Below are 14,230 nucleotides of genomic sequence, written 5' to 3' on the forward strand. Positions count from 1 at the left end.
TGACAGGAGGTGTCTAGGCCGGCAATGAAGGTCTGTCAATAAAAAAAGCTCTTCCAACTAGCAAAGGAATGATTTTCCCCATAATTACCTGGAATGCTGACCTTCGTGGAGGTTCTTCATCTTCCTTCTTTAATTCTTCCTCTTCCTCCTCTTCACTATCCGTTTCAAACAAATAATAATCTCCACTCCTGACCACTAAGCAAAACAAAATATTCACTCATTTCTTGAAAGACATATAAGGAAATTGGGGGCTTATTAATGAAATGTCCCCTAAAGATACACAAATTTTCCATAAGAGAACCACAACGAAAGATGTTGGCAGAGAGGAAAACACACGAGATGAAGAGAACTCATCTTCGGCTAATGCTACGTGGTGTTGGCATGTTGGGTCTGCAGAGTATGAGGCCTTGTCTTTGCCATATAAGAGAATTGGCCACTACAGGGTGGATCTGGTATGTTCTCCCTTCTTCATTGTAAATTTTACATAGATGAAGCAGATCAACTCTGCAGCAGCCAGTTTTGCTACCTAGATGACCAAAATAACTGAACACTATCATTTCAAAATTCAGCAATTTTCGTCTTCAGACAAGGCCAAAGTGAGGTGGAGGATTAGGCTTTGTCTGAATGGGCCCAAACCGTTGCAGATAAGCCAATCAGGAAGATTCAGGACCAAGGTCAGTGTCACCAACCTCCTCCTTCACTTTATACTGTGCAGACCTGACTTCTCCACATGTAACACAAGGGACAAAACATACATGGCAAGACATTTGAAAAAAAAAAACAAACACCCACACACTGCCATGAGGATGAAATGGGCAGGTAACATTGAAAACAACACAACAACAACAACGACGGTAACAACAAAAACACCACCAACAACAGCACTCTGGCTGCTTCTACTTGTCGTGGCCCTAAGACAGACTGAGAAGGGCAGACAGGGTCCATAGGGTTTACAACTGCTAGGCTTCTGGTCAACAAGGAACTCCCCAGCAGCTTTCTGAAATTTGAGGAGCACTCTACTGACCACAAGACACAAAGCACAAACAGTATGGATTGTCTTTGCCTTGTCTGATACTTTCCCTGCAAGATCATAATGCCTGTGTCAAGAGTTGGGAGCAGAGAAAACTACAACGTACAGAAATTTAGGAAATTTAATAAATTAAATCTTTATCAATTTGATCATTATTTAAAGTCTACCAGAGAAAAGAAGCCCAACACATACATTTCTGATGCTACAAGCAATGCCCCATCATTGCAGGAAAACATATTTTCAAATTATATTCAGGTTTTCAAGTGCTCAGGCATCTCTTAGATGACGTATTGTGATCTTAAGTTATCTTTTGGGCCTATACATTGTAAGGTAATGGAAAACCTTGGCTTGTTTAAAATTAGTTGCTTGAATATCACTTCACATGGCCAAAAGTTAAGTAATTTTGCCCACGATTTCAGAAAAATCTGAAGCCTCCATTCATGAAGATACAGAGTGGGTGAATTGGGGCCTTATATCCTTGAACAGAAGCACTGTCATTTGTTATTTTCATTTTGAAGAAAGAACCAGGCCCAGAGTACTGGGTCCAGGCCTTAGGAAATAAATGCAATACAACACAAGTGAGAATAAGCAAGAACAAACCAAAGTTACAGCATTACATTTGACAGTGAGGAAGACCATTAAAGTAATGCCTTCACATAAGCCGAGAGATTCGCAGGAAAGTGATGTGGACTCTACATCACGTGGTCGTTTGGGAAAACACAGACTATTATAAGATCGAGCATTTTACCCTCATTATAGGTTCCAAAATCAACATTAGCTTAAATTGTATTCAATCATACCTTTGATAACTTTTATTCATATGGACAAGTTCAAAAGGTTTTCATCTCAAGCAGTGGTAACATTGATTTTACCATTAGAAATCACCAGTATTTATGTGAGCTAGTGGAATTATCACATAATAAAAAAAGAAAATGTCAAAAAGTCTCTTATTTCCTTATAAAATGTTATTGAAATGAAACTAGGAAAATAACAGAGCATATTTTCATTCATGCCATCTGTTAAATAGTGAGTAGAAAAGCTCTTACACACGTGTTTGTTAGCTCAGATGGCAAACCTGACTCCAGCCTGTGTCCGCATACATATCATGGATGTTGATGTTACTGCTAAATTACTAAGTTTGAAATTAACTTTTTAAATTCCACTACTTTTATTCTCAGAACTTGGCCCTCTGTTTCAGATATTTATCAATAAGATGAAGCTTGGTATTAATTTAGGCAGTACTGAACCAATATTGAAACATACAGTATTGGAATGGAAGGCATCATTGAACAGCAATAATGCAATCTTGTGTGTGTACATAGGTATGGAAGTAGGAGATTTGTCCCTATACAGACCATGCTAAGATCTTCACTGCTTACCAATAACATCAAGAACATAGCAACATTTTTGTATTGTCAATAGATTTACACATGTGTATCCAACTACACTAATTCTTACACTTGGCTTCTCTAAGAAATAGCTGTTTGAAAGCTCAGTTACTCAAAAGATTAAATTAAGGGCTTCGAACAAAGTACTTCCAGATCTAAAGATAAATTCTGGAACTCATCATAGACACAACAATATAACACACATTCTTTCCCTTTCATTCTTCATTCACTTGTAAAAAGAAATACATTTTGCAGCAAAAAATCTAACACCACAGTCTGAATATGATTCCAAACTATGAATTACACACATTTCTGCATTATTGCATCATAAGATTTTGTAACAAGGCACATGTAGTTTAACATCAATCTTCAAGAACTTGATATAATGAGGGTGAAATGAACCAGAAAATCTAAAGTCAACAACTTTCATAGGAAGTTCTTTAAATTATTACAACTTGTAAGATAGTTATCAAAGACCATATCCAATTCCTTTGCAAATGCGAGTTTTAGATGAGGAAAGGAAAGGCAACCACAATGACCGCAGTGGGAATTTACCCCAGGTGAAGTGAAAAAACATTCAATATGACACAATTTTGAAATGGATAGGTCTCTCTAAACTAGCAGAGGCCCTTTAAAAACATAAAGACAAGCACAGTTTACTTGTGACTTGATAGAAATAGGCATTTGTGCATTTACCAGATTCTTAGCATGACCGTCATGCCCTGAACAGTAAATAGAAGAGTCACATTGGACTCTGACTGGAATCTTTTGTCTTTAGACTTGGGGAGAAAATTAAATAAAACTCTATAATCTTGTGTTTTTCTTTTTTTGTCATAATGTTGAAATTCAATATTTAGGATTAAATTTGATTACATCCAGATATACCAAGCAAATTTCAAATATTGCTTCATTAAACTAGCTTGCTGATTTAGAAAATTATGTCTTGGGAGAGAGAGGCCAACGTCATATCTATGTGAAACCAATAATTAGGTATGGGAAGAAGTTCTACTTTATTTGATTTCCTAGTGATTCTAAATATCCTCCTAGTAGATTCACTCCTAAGACTGTGTGATGTTATTTGTCTCAGTGATATTCCTTGTCCGATTAGATTAGCTACAAGTATGGAGACATCGTGTAAGATATAAAAGACTGAAGAAGACATTATATGTAACTTGCAAAATAATAATTGTTCAATATTCTAAGAAATTTAAAGAGGACTGGATTGGAATGGGTCATTCCACTATAATGCCATCAACATATAGTGATATTTTCTTTGCTAAGCAGAGGAAATATAGCCACTGAGTTCCAGAATTCCTCATTCATCTTTATGATCGGGGGGAAACACATTGCATTCTATGTGGCCATCAGGATCTGCCTTTAAAAATAGTTTTCTAGTTTTTGCTGTTCATTGGTCGTCTCTGAGCATCAGGTTGCTTGAAGGCTGTGCCACATGTGGGCATTGGAATTTGGAGTGCCTTTTTGAAATTGGGGAGGAGGCAAAGTAAGAAAATGAGTGCATTTTAAGTTATCCCTCATCTTTCTATTTAATAAATTGCCAAAAATCCTTAAATGCAAATAAAATCAAAGCTGTGGGAATGAGGGGAGGGGAGGCTCACTGGCATCCATGCCTAGTGCCTTACAGAGAAAGGGTCACTGACCCTTTGAATAGAATGATCATCCTTAAATCAGAGTCCAGGGTGGAGCCGAAGCTCATTTTTAGTAAGGGTATTTAGTCATAAAATATGTATGTGAATAGGGCTCTCGACCTCAGAATTGGGCAATATAATATTCAATTCTTCTTCCCTTTCTGAGCCCACAAATTGTGCCCTAGAGTCTATAAGCCACGTGTTTGGCTTTCTACAGCCAGCACAGGAATGTCTGTGCTGATGTCTCTGGAAGAATTGGACCCTGGGCTCAAAGACCCACTGACATTGAAATTTTCCTACACTCCGACCCCCTATCAAGTCACAAGGATCAAACCATGCATGGAACACATGGGTCACGGGAACGCCTGAATTCTGGTCAAGGATATAAGGGTTAGAGTCGATGAGGTTGTAAGAGGATCGAGAAAACCTACTGGAAGCATGATCAACCCAAGGCCGCCACCACTGCTTTTTTTTGCCCTTGGCTTTCTGTTTGTCTGCTTCTCCTAAAATAAAATACGTCCACATATTAATTCATATAAAGTGAGAAAACAAATTTTGAAAACCACGCTTTAACAACTCAATTGTCAAATCTAGATAAATTGCAAAAGTATATCAGAGGTCAGGTAAAGGAACTATACTGAATCTGAAAAATACACATGTATTAACAGTCAATTTCACAAGATAAATACTAATTGTTCTTTTAACAGTATGCTACATTTTCACTTTCTTCTTAGTGACTAAGGGCATATAAAGACATATAAAAAAGAAAGGATTATCTGTCAAAAATACATCTCACATTGAATATTCCATTGTATTAACAGAAAGGAAGCATCCCCCAAATTTTACAGAATCATTTACTGGCAAATAATTTGTTAAAGTACATAAATTACAAAAAGCAGAATTTTTCCTTGTGATTATTTTAATGCATGGCTGGAAAATATAAATTTCCTGGTCATGAATAGATACTATGCACTGGGAGAATATCATGCATTATTTCTCCATTCCATTCACATAGAGAAGCATGCAAGCCTCTATAAAAGATCCTTTAAACTTTAATTTGATATAATAAATCTGTAATTAGATATAATCAATAAATATTTCATGGTAAGTTTCATTTGAGCAGACAACAATTGAATGATATTTTAGGTACCAATAGTTAGGTGCCACATAAAATACACATACATATTTCATTTCCATATAAAATTTATAGAAATACAGGATAACAGTATACTGTATATTGGAAATATATCACTTAAAGAAACAAATTAAGCAGGCTGGGCTTGGTGGCTCATGCCTGTAATCCTAGCACTTTGGGAGGCCAAGGTGGGCAGATCACAAGGTCAGGAGATCGAGACCATCCGTGCTAACACGGTGAAACCCCATCTCTACTAAAAATACAAAAAAATTAGCTGGGCGTGGTGGCGGGTGCCTGCAGTCCCAGCTACTCGGGAGGCTGAGGCAGGAGAATGGCGTGAACCTGGGAGGTGGGGCTTGTGGTGAGTGGAGATCTCGCCACTGCACTCCAGCCTGGGGTACAGAGCGAGATTCCATCTCAAAAACAAAACAAAACAAAAAAAGAAACAAATTAAGCAAAATCCTGCCAATCTACTGCAGAAACAGATGTCTGTGGAACAAAAGCTAGGTTATGTATTTGTTAAAGCTATCTTGCTGAAGAGTAGATACTTGTAAAGTAATTGATTTATCAAATATATACTTTACGAAACTAATGAATGTATCCATTAACAATGGGAAAATAAAGCTTGCTGAATCAAAAAAATGTATTGATAATCTTGGCAGAATAAAAAGTAATGTTATTTTACAGCCCTGCTCAATATCATGCTATTATTCAATGTTGATACTTGAATAAGAGGAAAATGTCTTGACGTACTTTCATCATCCTCTTCACAGAGTTTTTGCATGTCCTGGCCTTCCCCTGGCTCCTGGGTCAAGCTCAGCATCCTCTCCTTACCCTTTTTATATTTCTGTTGCCTGGCCTTGATGCGATCCATCCTATAAAGTAAAATAACATTAGTAATGCCAAGAACATATTCATTGTTCTCATGTGGTCAGTACTTTGGACTTATGCTGTTATGTATATAGCTAAATTCATGGACAAATTACTTTGGAATACTTGTGAACTGTAAAATGGTTGCTCATTAGCAACAAGGATCTCCTTTCTTTTATATAAGTATGTGTGTGTGTGTGTGTTTGTGTGTGTTTGGGTGTGTATTCTCATGTTATTTGGCACTGCATAGATGCTAGTCTTAATAATATGATCAATAATGAGTATGCTAAAGTTAGGTAAGCTATACTTGATGTCCACTCACATCTTGTATCATAGCCAATTTGATCATGGCATATTATGTAATGCAAGTCCTTTATTCTCTCGAGTTTTGGATTCTTAAACAAATGGAAAGATTTAGCAAAGAGAATTACAGTAATAGACCTCACTTATGGGAAATTAGGAACAAATTCTAAACATGAGTACAAATTTGTTATTCTTCTAGACCTGATTTGGATAACTAGAAACACCAATAAAAACAGTTGTACCATATTGCATTTACATTATAATTTTTATATATAATTTATGTCTTTATGAAAATAATAATGCTGTGGAATAATCTAATTTATACTAAGAAATATTTCTGCTTGGGAAAAAAAAGCTGGGAAATAAGGTCAGAATGAGATAAAAGTGCCTTAGCAAACTTAGAGAACTTTCCCAGTGGGCAAACGGTGTCTCCATTTGCTTGGGGAAAGTGTCTAGGCTTATAATTCCACGGCCATCCTTTTTAAACCTGTCCCCAAACAGTCCTCAGAGGTTCCATCATTGCTGGAAACTTCACTCTAAGAAGATTATTTTCCATGGAATTCCCAAGTCTCTGGAGTGGAGTCAGTCTACCCCTTGGCCCATCCAGAATGAGATGGTGGGAAAAACCTTAGATGGGATATAAAGAACTCTGCCTTATATTTCTAGTGCTGCCTCTAGTTAGTGTTGACTCTAAGTCATCTAATACCAGGGTCATCAGTTTCTTTCCAAAGAGACTGGATGATGTTATCTAAAACTATGCTTCCAAAGCTGACTCCACATTTACTCCCTTAGATGTAATGGATGCTTATATCAAGTACTTGGCACTGAGCAAGACCCTGTGTCATTCATTAGCTACTTTAATCTTTACAAAAACCCAGGAAGGCAGAATTGTGAGGCCTAATTTAAAAACAGAAAACTCAAATTTAGAGAACTTAAATGACCTGTTCAAGGTTCTAAAGTAAGTCACTGAGCTAGCAATTGATCCCTGGTCCTCTGCAAGATGGCGCCCAACTCCACCATGCTGGAGCGATCTTTCTGTTAAACTGCTTCACTTTCAGTCTAGTGGCATGAGCAATTGCCCCCACACAAGAATAAGTAAATAGGAAGTTGTGAAAGTCCATACATATATACTTTTCAGGGGTTTGAGGCTCCCCAAGAGTGGAGCGCCAGCTGAATGTGGTCACACAATCAGAAGACAGAAGGAGGATGAGCATCAATAGCATCCTTACTGTCGCTTCAGCTGGTCCATGGACTTCTTCTCTTCCTCAATTCTTGCCTTTACAGCTTTTACAATTGTGGCCTGGAAAAGTTCAGCTCCTCTAAAGGGAAAGTGGAAACATGAACAAGTCAATATTCTTGCCACTGCTGTTCACCTTTTCCTGAAAATTATTACTAAGGGTTGGAAAACATAACATCTCTTAATGGCAGCTGCTTGTAGTTTCCTGGCTGGGAGCAGGAGTCAGCAAGGCCCCTTCTAGAAGCCTGTTCCCATTGGGCAAACAGGGCACAGCCTTCCCCCGGGAGTGAAGGGGCTGCTCACAAGCCCAGTAGTGAAGATCAGTGAAGAGAAAGTGTTTTGTATTCTCCAAGACATTGACACCCACTAACCTCTTCAAACCTGTCCCACTAAACATTAGACTTCAGTAAAGCATTCTCACCTGACCTTATTGTAATTATACCAAGAGGAGAAATTTGCAAAAAGGGTACATTCAGATTCATTTTCTACTCAAGGAGCAGAAACTGGGGATTCCTTCAGGGACTATGTGAAGGCCAGTTCCTGCTCCATCTGTGGGACTTCTAGCCTCTTGTCCCTGATTCTCTTCTTCCTGTCCTTCCACTCCCTTCTGTTCTTCCTCACTTCTCAGGTCAACTTCAGTGTCTCCATAAATCTCCTCAACCTTCTTAACATTCTCAACTCTGTCACACTGTTACATGCTTCACAAATCCCAAATCTGCAGGAACCTGACAGTGTGCCTGCCCTGTCCTGAGAGGGGCTGTTGGCAGCTGCTGGAAAAAACACCTGCCTGGGCAGATGGTTCTCTGCAGAGCCCCCGACTCCTTGGAAAGTCTTCTGCTTCTCTACAGTGGCTGTTCCAAACTCTGCTATGCTTTTCTCCAGTCTTGAAGTCTGTGGAGTGGTTTTTCACTCCTCGTAAATGACCTGGCTTCCTGCTTCCCAGAGGGAACACAAATCTTAAGGCAGTAAGTTGCTCAGTTTCCTGCACCATCCTTCCCACAGGCGTCCTGCCCTGCAGGGACAGTGGAAGAGGTACCCTTCCTCTGACTAGGCCTGCCTTGTGCTCCAGGTCCCTTCCCCACCCATAGCCTGGGGGACACAAAATTCCTGCTTCTTCCTCTCTTCCTGCATTTCCAACCTTTCCATCAGTACCAAATTCTGTCCATTAACATGCCAATGTGCTCAAGTCTTGCTAACCTTAAAAAAATGAAAAAGAAAACCCATACACCACCACATCCCACATTTTCCTATGTAGGGACTTACATCACTCCCCTTTCACAGTCAGATGTCTTGCGGTCATGTCTCTAAGCCTTTACAACTCCCACCGCTGATTGTTGCTGTCTGGCTTTGACCCCACTGTCAAGGTCACCGATTTCAACGTTCAGTTGTTATATTTGTCCTTGTGTAACCTATCTGATGGACCTCCACTTGGAAAGAATCTTCCTCAGGCTCCTAAGGCAATGTGCTCTCCTAGTTTTCCTTTTTCTTTGTAGGTCAGGCTGCTTGGTCTTTTTTACAACCTCTTTCTTTGCCCATCTCTCAAACCTGAATGTTCCCCAGGGTTCTCTTCCCATTTCTCACACCCTTTCTCAGCAGCTGCAACTCACCTCCTTCAATACTGTCTGTGTGATGATGGCACTCCATCTCCTCACTTCTCCAGGCCTGTCCATGCAGCTGCCCACTGGAATTCCCAACTGGCTGAGTTTCATGTCCCCATGAGACCTACAACTCCACAACTGTGGTCAGTCTTCTCTCCCTGTTTGAGTTCCTATATTTGGGACTGGCACCACTGTTTGGCTAAGCCAGAATCCTGGGCACATCACCCTCTATGCTTCCCTTTCTGTCACTGTCTCCCTTCCTTCCAAGCAGTTTTCCAGCTGTGCCTATTTTGCCACTGGAATATCTTCCTCAGTGATCCTATCCTGGTCTGGCTGCTATCTCTACCCTAGATTATCATAGCAGCTGCTTAGCTGTCCTCTGCCTACAGCGCTGCCTATACCCAACTATTCTCCATACCACAAACAGAGTGAGCTTCCTGAAATGCAAATACAGTCATACTACTTGCTTGTTTAAACACTGCAAGGCCTTCCTAAGACTGTGAGAGTATTTCTAAAGACATATCTGGGCTGATACCCCCCCGAGGACCTGGACTCTCCTGGCCTGGAGCTTATCACTCACCACTCACTGTCCTCATCTTCCAATCTCAGTGCTGCAGCCACTGTGAGCTTCTGATGGCTACTTCCCTCCGTAGCTTCACTGGGCTGCTTCCCCTGCCTTCTCCTCTGACTAACTCCTCTTCATCCTTCAGCCTGCACTGGGAATGGAAGGCCACCTGGTTCACGCCCCTGCAGCTGGTTATATTCCCTTGATGTGACCTCATGGCTCCCGGAGTGTCTCCTACCATCACACCTGCTGTCGTCTGAATGTCTGCATCCCCTACAATTCACATGTGGAAGTCCTGACTCCCAAGGTGACGGACAGGAGGTGAGGCCTTTTGGAGTTGATTGAGTGGGAAAGGAGAGCCCTCATGAATGGGATTACTATCTTTATAAAAGAAGCCCAAGGGAGGTCTCTTGCCCCTTCCACCAAAATAGGATGCAGTGGAAAGATGGCCATCTATGAGGAAGTGGGCCCTCGGCCGACACGGAATCTGCTCGAACCTTGATGTTGGACGTTCCAGCCTGTGGAACTGTAAGAATTGAGTGTATACTGTTTATAGACCACCTACTTTATGGTATTTTTTTATGTCCGCCCAAATGGACTGAGACGATACCAGGTGTACTGTAGTAGAATTGCTTGCTCATGTGCCACTTTCCTGCTACTCTGTGAGCTCTGTGAGGGCAGAGGTGAACATCACCTCTTTGTAACAGAGTAGGCAGTGAAAAAATGAATGAATGAATGTGAATTATTTGGACACACTATTATGAGTTCAATGCTTATTGATCAACTGATGGTTTTTCTTTAATAGGCATGAACTGTACTTTGAACCACTGTTAGCATTCTTACTATAACATGATGGGCATGATTTCTAAACCATTGTGACGACTTCGGGAAAAAGACACTGGGGAACATTCACGTTTGAGAGATGGGCAAAGAAAGAGGTTGCAAAAAAGACCTAGAAGCCTGAACCACAAAGGAAAAAGGGAAATTAGGAGAGCACATTGCCTTAGCAGCCTGAAGAAGATTGTTTTCAAGTGGAAGTTCATCGGGTAGGTTACATAAGGACCTCTACAGACCAAATGTTTTGGGAACGACAAACAAGATGCATTTACCTGCAAAAATACCAGCTGTTTATATACAAGTAAATAAGGTTACTATTGGGATGAAACTTGTATTCTGCTCTGAAAATGATGTCCTGGGTATTAGAAAATGATTATAACAATGAATTCCAGGGCAATGCGGTACATAAAGTCATTGTCATCCACGGAATGAGGGCTGGGCGTGCCACAAGGCTCCTCTGACTAACTGCAGGTCCCCGACTAGGGCCTCTTTCTATTTGACTCCAAGTTAGGTAACAGAGGCTGACAACTGCCATCATATAAATGGACCTTGGAAATAAACATTGTGTTTATCATGGCAGGGAAAGAGAACAGACTCTAGTGAAACTGTAGGTAAACACAGATATATTAGTCTGAATCTCAAGTCAAATGATAGATATTGGTAATTTCATATATAGACCCCAGTATCCATCAGCTTATTCACACCAAGCATCTGATGGGACCTAGGCAAGGTCTGAGTTTCTGAGAGGAACATACACAGCAGCTGGGGGCCACAGAGCTAGTCATCAACACCCACCCCCACCTCAGGGCACTTCACTTTATTACCTCTCCCCAGTCTTTTTTCCTAAACTTACAAGAGCAGGAGCAAAAACTGGAAGAAGAATGGAGCCTAGGGGAAAAAATAGGTAGTAATGCAAATCGTGTCAGTGGCTCAGAGAAGAAAAGCAGGTTAGTAGGGGGAGGTAGATGTAAGATGGACTAAACTCTAGACCAACGTGGCATACGTTACTGTTTTGTCTGAGACCACACTGAGCCACTTCTAGAGAAGTGGTGGATTCTGCAAGGGCTCCAATTGACCAGTGGACCGCTGGCCTTCCATGGCACCCCCATTCCTTGTGAAGTCTGATGGTTACATAGGCTTTCCTGTTACTATTCTATTTTACAGGCCTTGTGCTAAATTCTTCTTGGATTGCTTTTGCTGGAAGGGATTTCTTAACTTCTTGTGGGTTCTCGAAGCAAGCTCAGACAGAAATTATAGTGCAATATTATTTCAGGCAAGTTTCCTGGGAGAAATCACCTGATTTCATGGCCCGACCCACCTTGATGCCAGAATCTGGGAAGCTTTTATATCAGCCACAACATGTAGGAAATAATAACTCATGAAAACTCTTCTTTGCAGCAGGAGGAAGGCAAAACATATGCTGTCCCAAATGATTCCTGCTTCCCCACTGGGTAGTGTACAGGGTGAATTAGCAGCAGCTGTGGTAACAGTAGAAAAACACAAATTAAAATTCACATCCATTTTCATTGTCATTTTATAAAATCTGGGGTATGGTCAGGCTTGGGAAATATAGGCATAAAAACAGCATTCTGATGCTCTGACTTACTTATGAGTTGATTTATTCACAAAGAGGTCACACACTTCCAATCCAATATCAACACTGATTCATAAGGCTGGCCATGCAGTGAACTCTTCACACTATAAGGCTCAGGAGGGCCCCTTTAACATGGGAGGCCTCTTGAGTATTTCTCTCTCTTAGGAAGAAAGGGACCTCCAACAAGGGCCACAGAGAAATAATGTCCCAGTGCCAGTGGAAATGCTCTTATACAAAAGAAAACACCCATTCTGGGAATGGGCTATACCCAGGGGTAACCAGCAGAATAATGAACACAGCATGGCTTATTAGAAGGAGTATCAATAGTATGCCTTATCTTAAGTGAAAAACAACGTCCCAGTGAGGCTTCAGCAAAATATAGCCTGAAATAGAAACCACATAATAAAAAAAATTTAATCTTTTTAAAAAATACTGGGTGTGGTGGCTCATGCTTGTAATCCCAGCACTTTGAGAGGCTGAGGCAGGAGGATTGCTTGAGGCCAGGAGTTCAAGACCAACCTGGGCAACATCTCTATAAAAAATTAAAAAATTAGCCAGGCATGGTGGTGCAGCTACTTAGGAGGCAGCTACTGCGGTCCCAGCTACTCAGGAGGCAGAGGTGGGAGGATTGCTGGAGCCTAGGAGTTCAAGGTTACAGTGAGCTATGATTGTGCCACTGTAGTCCAGCCTGGGTAGCAGAGACCCTGTCTTGAAATATTTTTTAAAAAATAGATAAACAAATAATAATAAATGAATAGAGAGAGCACTGTGTCCAAGTAGCACCCATTCTGGGTGCCATGGTAGACCACGTGTGATGTCGTCCTTGGTTCTGGTGCAAGAGGCAGGGTGGTGGCAATGACACTTCTGCCTTTGTCTTGGCAGGAGTCTAACTCTAGAAATCTTCATGCTCCTCCCAACTGTTTCCCTGAGCTTGAAGCTCTCTGAGCTTCCTGAGGGCAAGAGGAGCCTGAAGTCAGAGTTACTTGATGACCCAAGACATTAAGTGGAGCAACAGAAGGTTTGAGTGGGCTTCTGGAATCCTTCCTAATCTTGACTCAAAAAGTCCGGGGAGTTACTACAGCACTACATCCAATCTCCAGACCCTGACTCCAAGTCCTCAGCATTTCAGAAGTTTCAAGAAGATGATCAAAGAGGCTTAGCATAAGGCATCTCATGTTATAGACAATAGATTCACAATGTACTACAGTTCTACGGCCTCCATCTGGAGAAAACTGACCCCACTTTTATATCTTTATGTGCTTTGGCCCACTTTTAAAACTAGAACAATACAACTATCCTCCATCTTTTGCCTTTCTGCTTCCACACTTGCTTTTCATACTTACGCATTTGATAGCCTTTGACTGTGCAGGCCAGGCTGAAAGCTTGGATCAACCAACAACTATTGTGCACCAATGTTCCAATGTATCCACATGCTCCTATCTGAAAAACAAAAGAGGGGGATAATTCTGAAGCTCTGCACACAGAAAAAAAAAGTGGTGTTTTATGATCCCAGCGTGTGCAAGAATTCACAAGGTCTCAGTGATAAGGACTCCAGGAGATGCCAATTGTACCTAAAAATTCAGTCACCTTGTGGTAGTGCTTCAGGAGCAATGTAAATTCCTGGGAAAAATTAAACCGAACGAGTAAAGGAAAGGTCTTTCATGTAATGTTTTCTGTACTTGGAAGCACCAGTTTATCAAGAAGAAATATTGGATGATCATAGAAATAAATCCCAATTCTGTGATAATGAATGGGTGTGCACTGAACCCTAGGACTTGGACTTTGGTAGAGTTATTTTCTTACAAGCCAGACAAATATAACCTATGCTGTTCCCTGGAGGTCATCCCAGACCTAAGCTGCAGGGTGTAGTTCTTAGAACAAAACGGAGTATGTGTTTTGAGTCTTGTTTGACCAATTCTCTCAGTAAAGGAATATTTTTTGTAGATTGGCAGGTGGTTGTCTCATAACAATGAATTTTTTGTTATAGTTAAGTTTAAATCCTGGGTTGGAAAATGTTTAAACAAGTA

At 40.7% G+C, this 14,230-nt stretch overlaps 1 protein-coding gene across 2 annotated transcripts in view; it reads right to left on the bottom strand.

Annotated features, from left to right (window-relative positions):
- Nucleotides 1-14,230, bottom strand: part of PIEZO2 (piezo type mechanosensitive ion channel component 2) — a 475,806-nt gene that overhangs the window by 62,073 nt on the left and 399,503 nt on the right. For both annotated transcript variants that reach the window (XM_030810771.1, XM_030810770.1), the window contains 6 exons: nt 13,547-13,643; nt 11,928-12,087; nt 7,602-7,691; nt 5,953-6,074; nt 4,496-4,567; nt 89-195 (listed from right to left, as the gene is read on the bottom strand). In XM_030810771.1, the coding sequence (XP_030666631.1) occupies nt 89-195; nt 4,496-4,567; nt 5,953-6,074; nt 7,602-7,691; nt 11,928-12,087; nt 13,547-13,643 (648 nt within the window). The remainder of the gene's footprint in view (nt 1-88; nt 196-4,495; nt 4,568-5,952; nt 6,075-7,601; nt 7,692-11,927; nt 12,088-13,546; nt 13,644-14,230) is intronic.

This window comes from Nomascus leucogenys, chromosome 4 (genome assembly GCF_006542625.1).
Source record: "Nomascus leucogenys isolate Asia chromosome 4, Asia_NLE_v1, whole genome shotgun sequence".
Lineage (NCBI taxonomy): Eukaryota > Metazoa > Chordata > Mammalia > Primates > Hylobatidae > Nomascus > Nomascus leucogenys.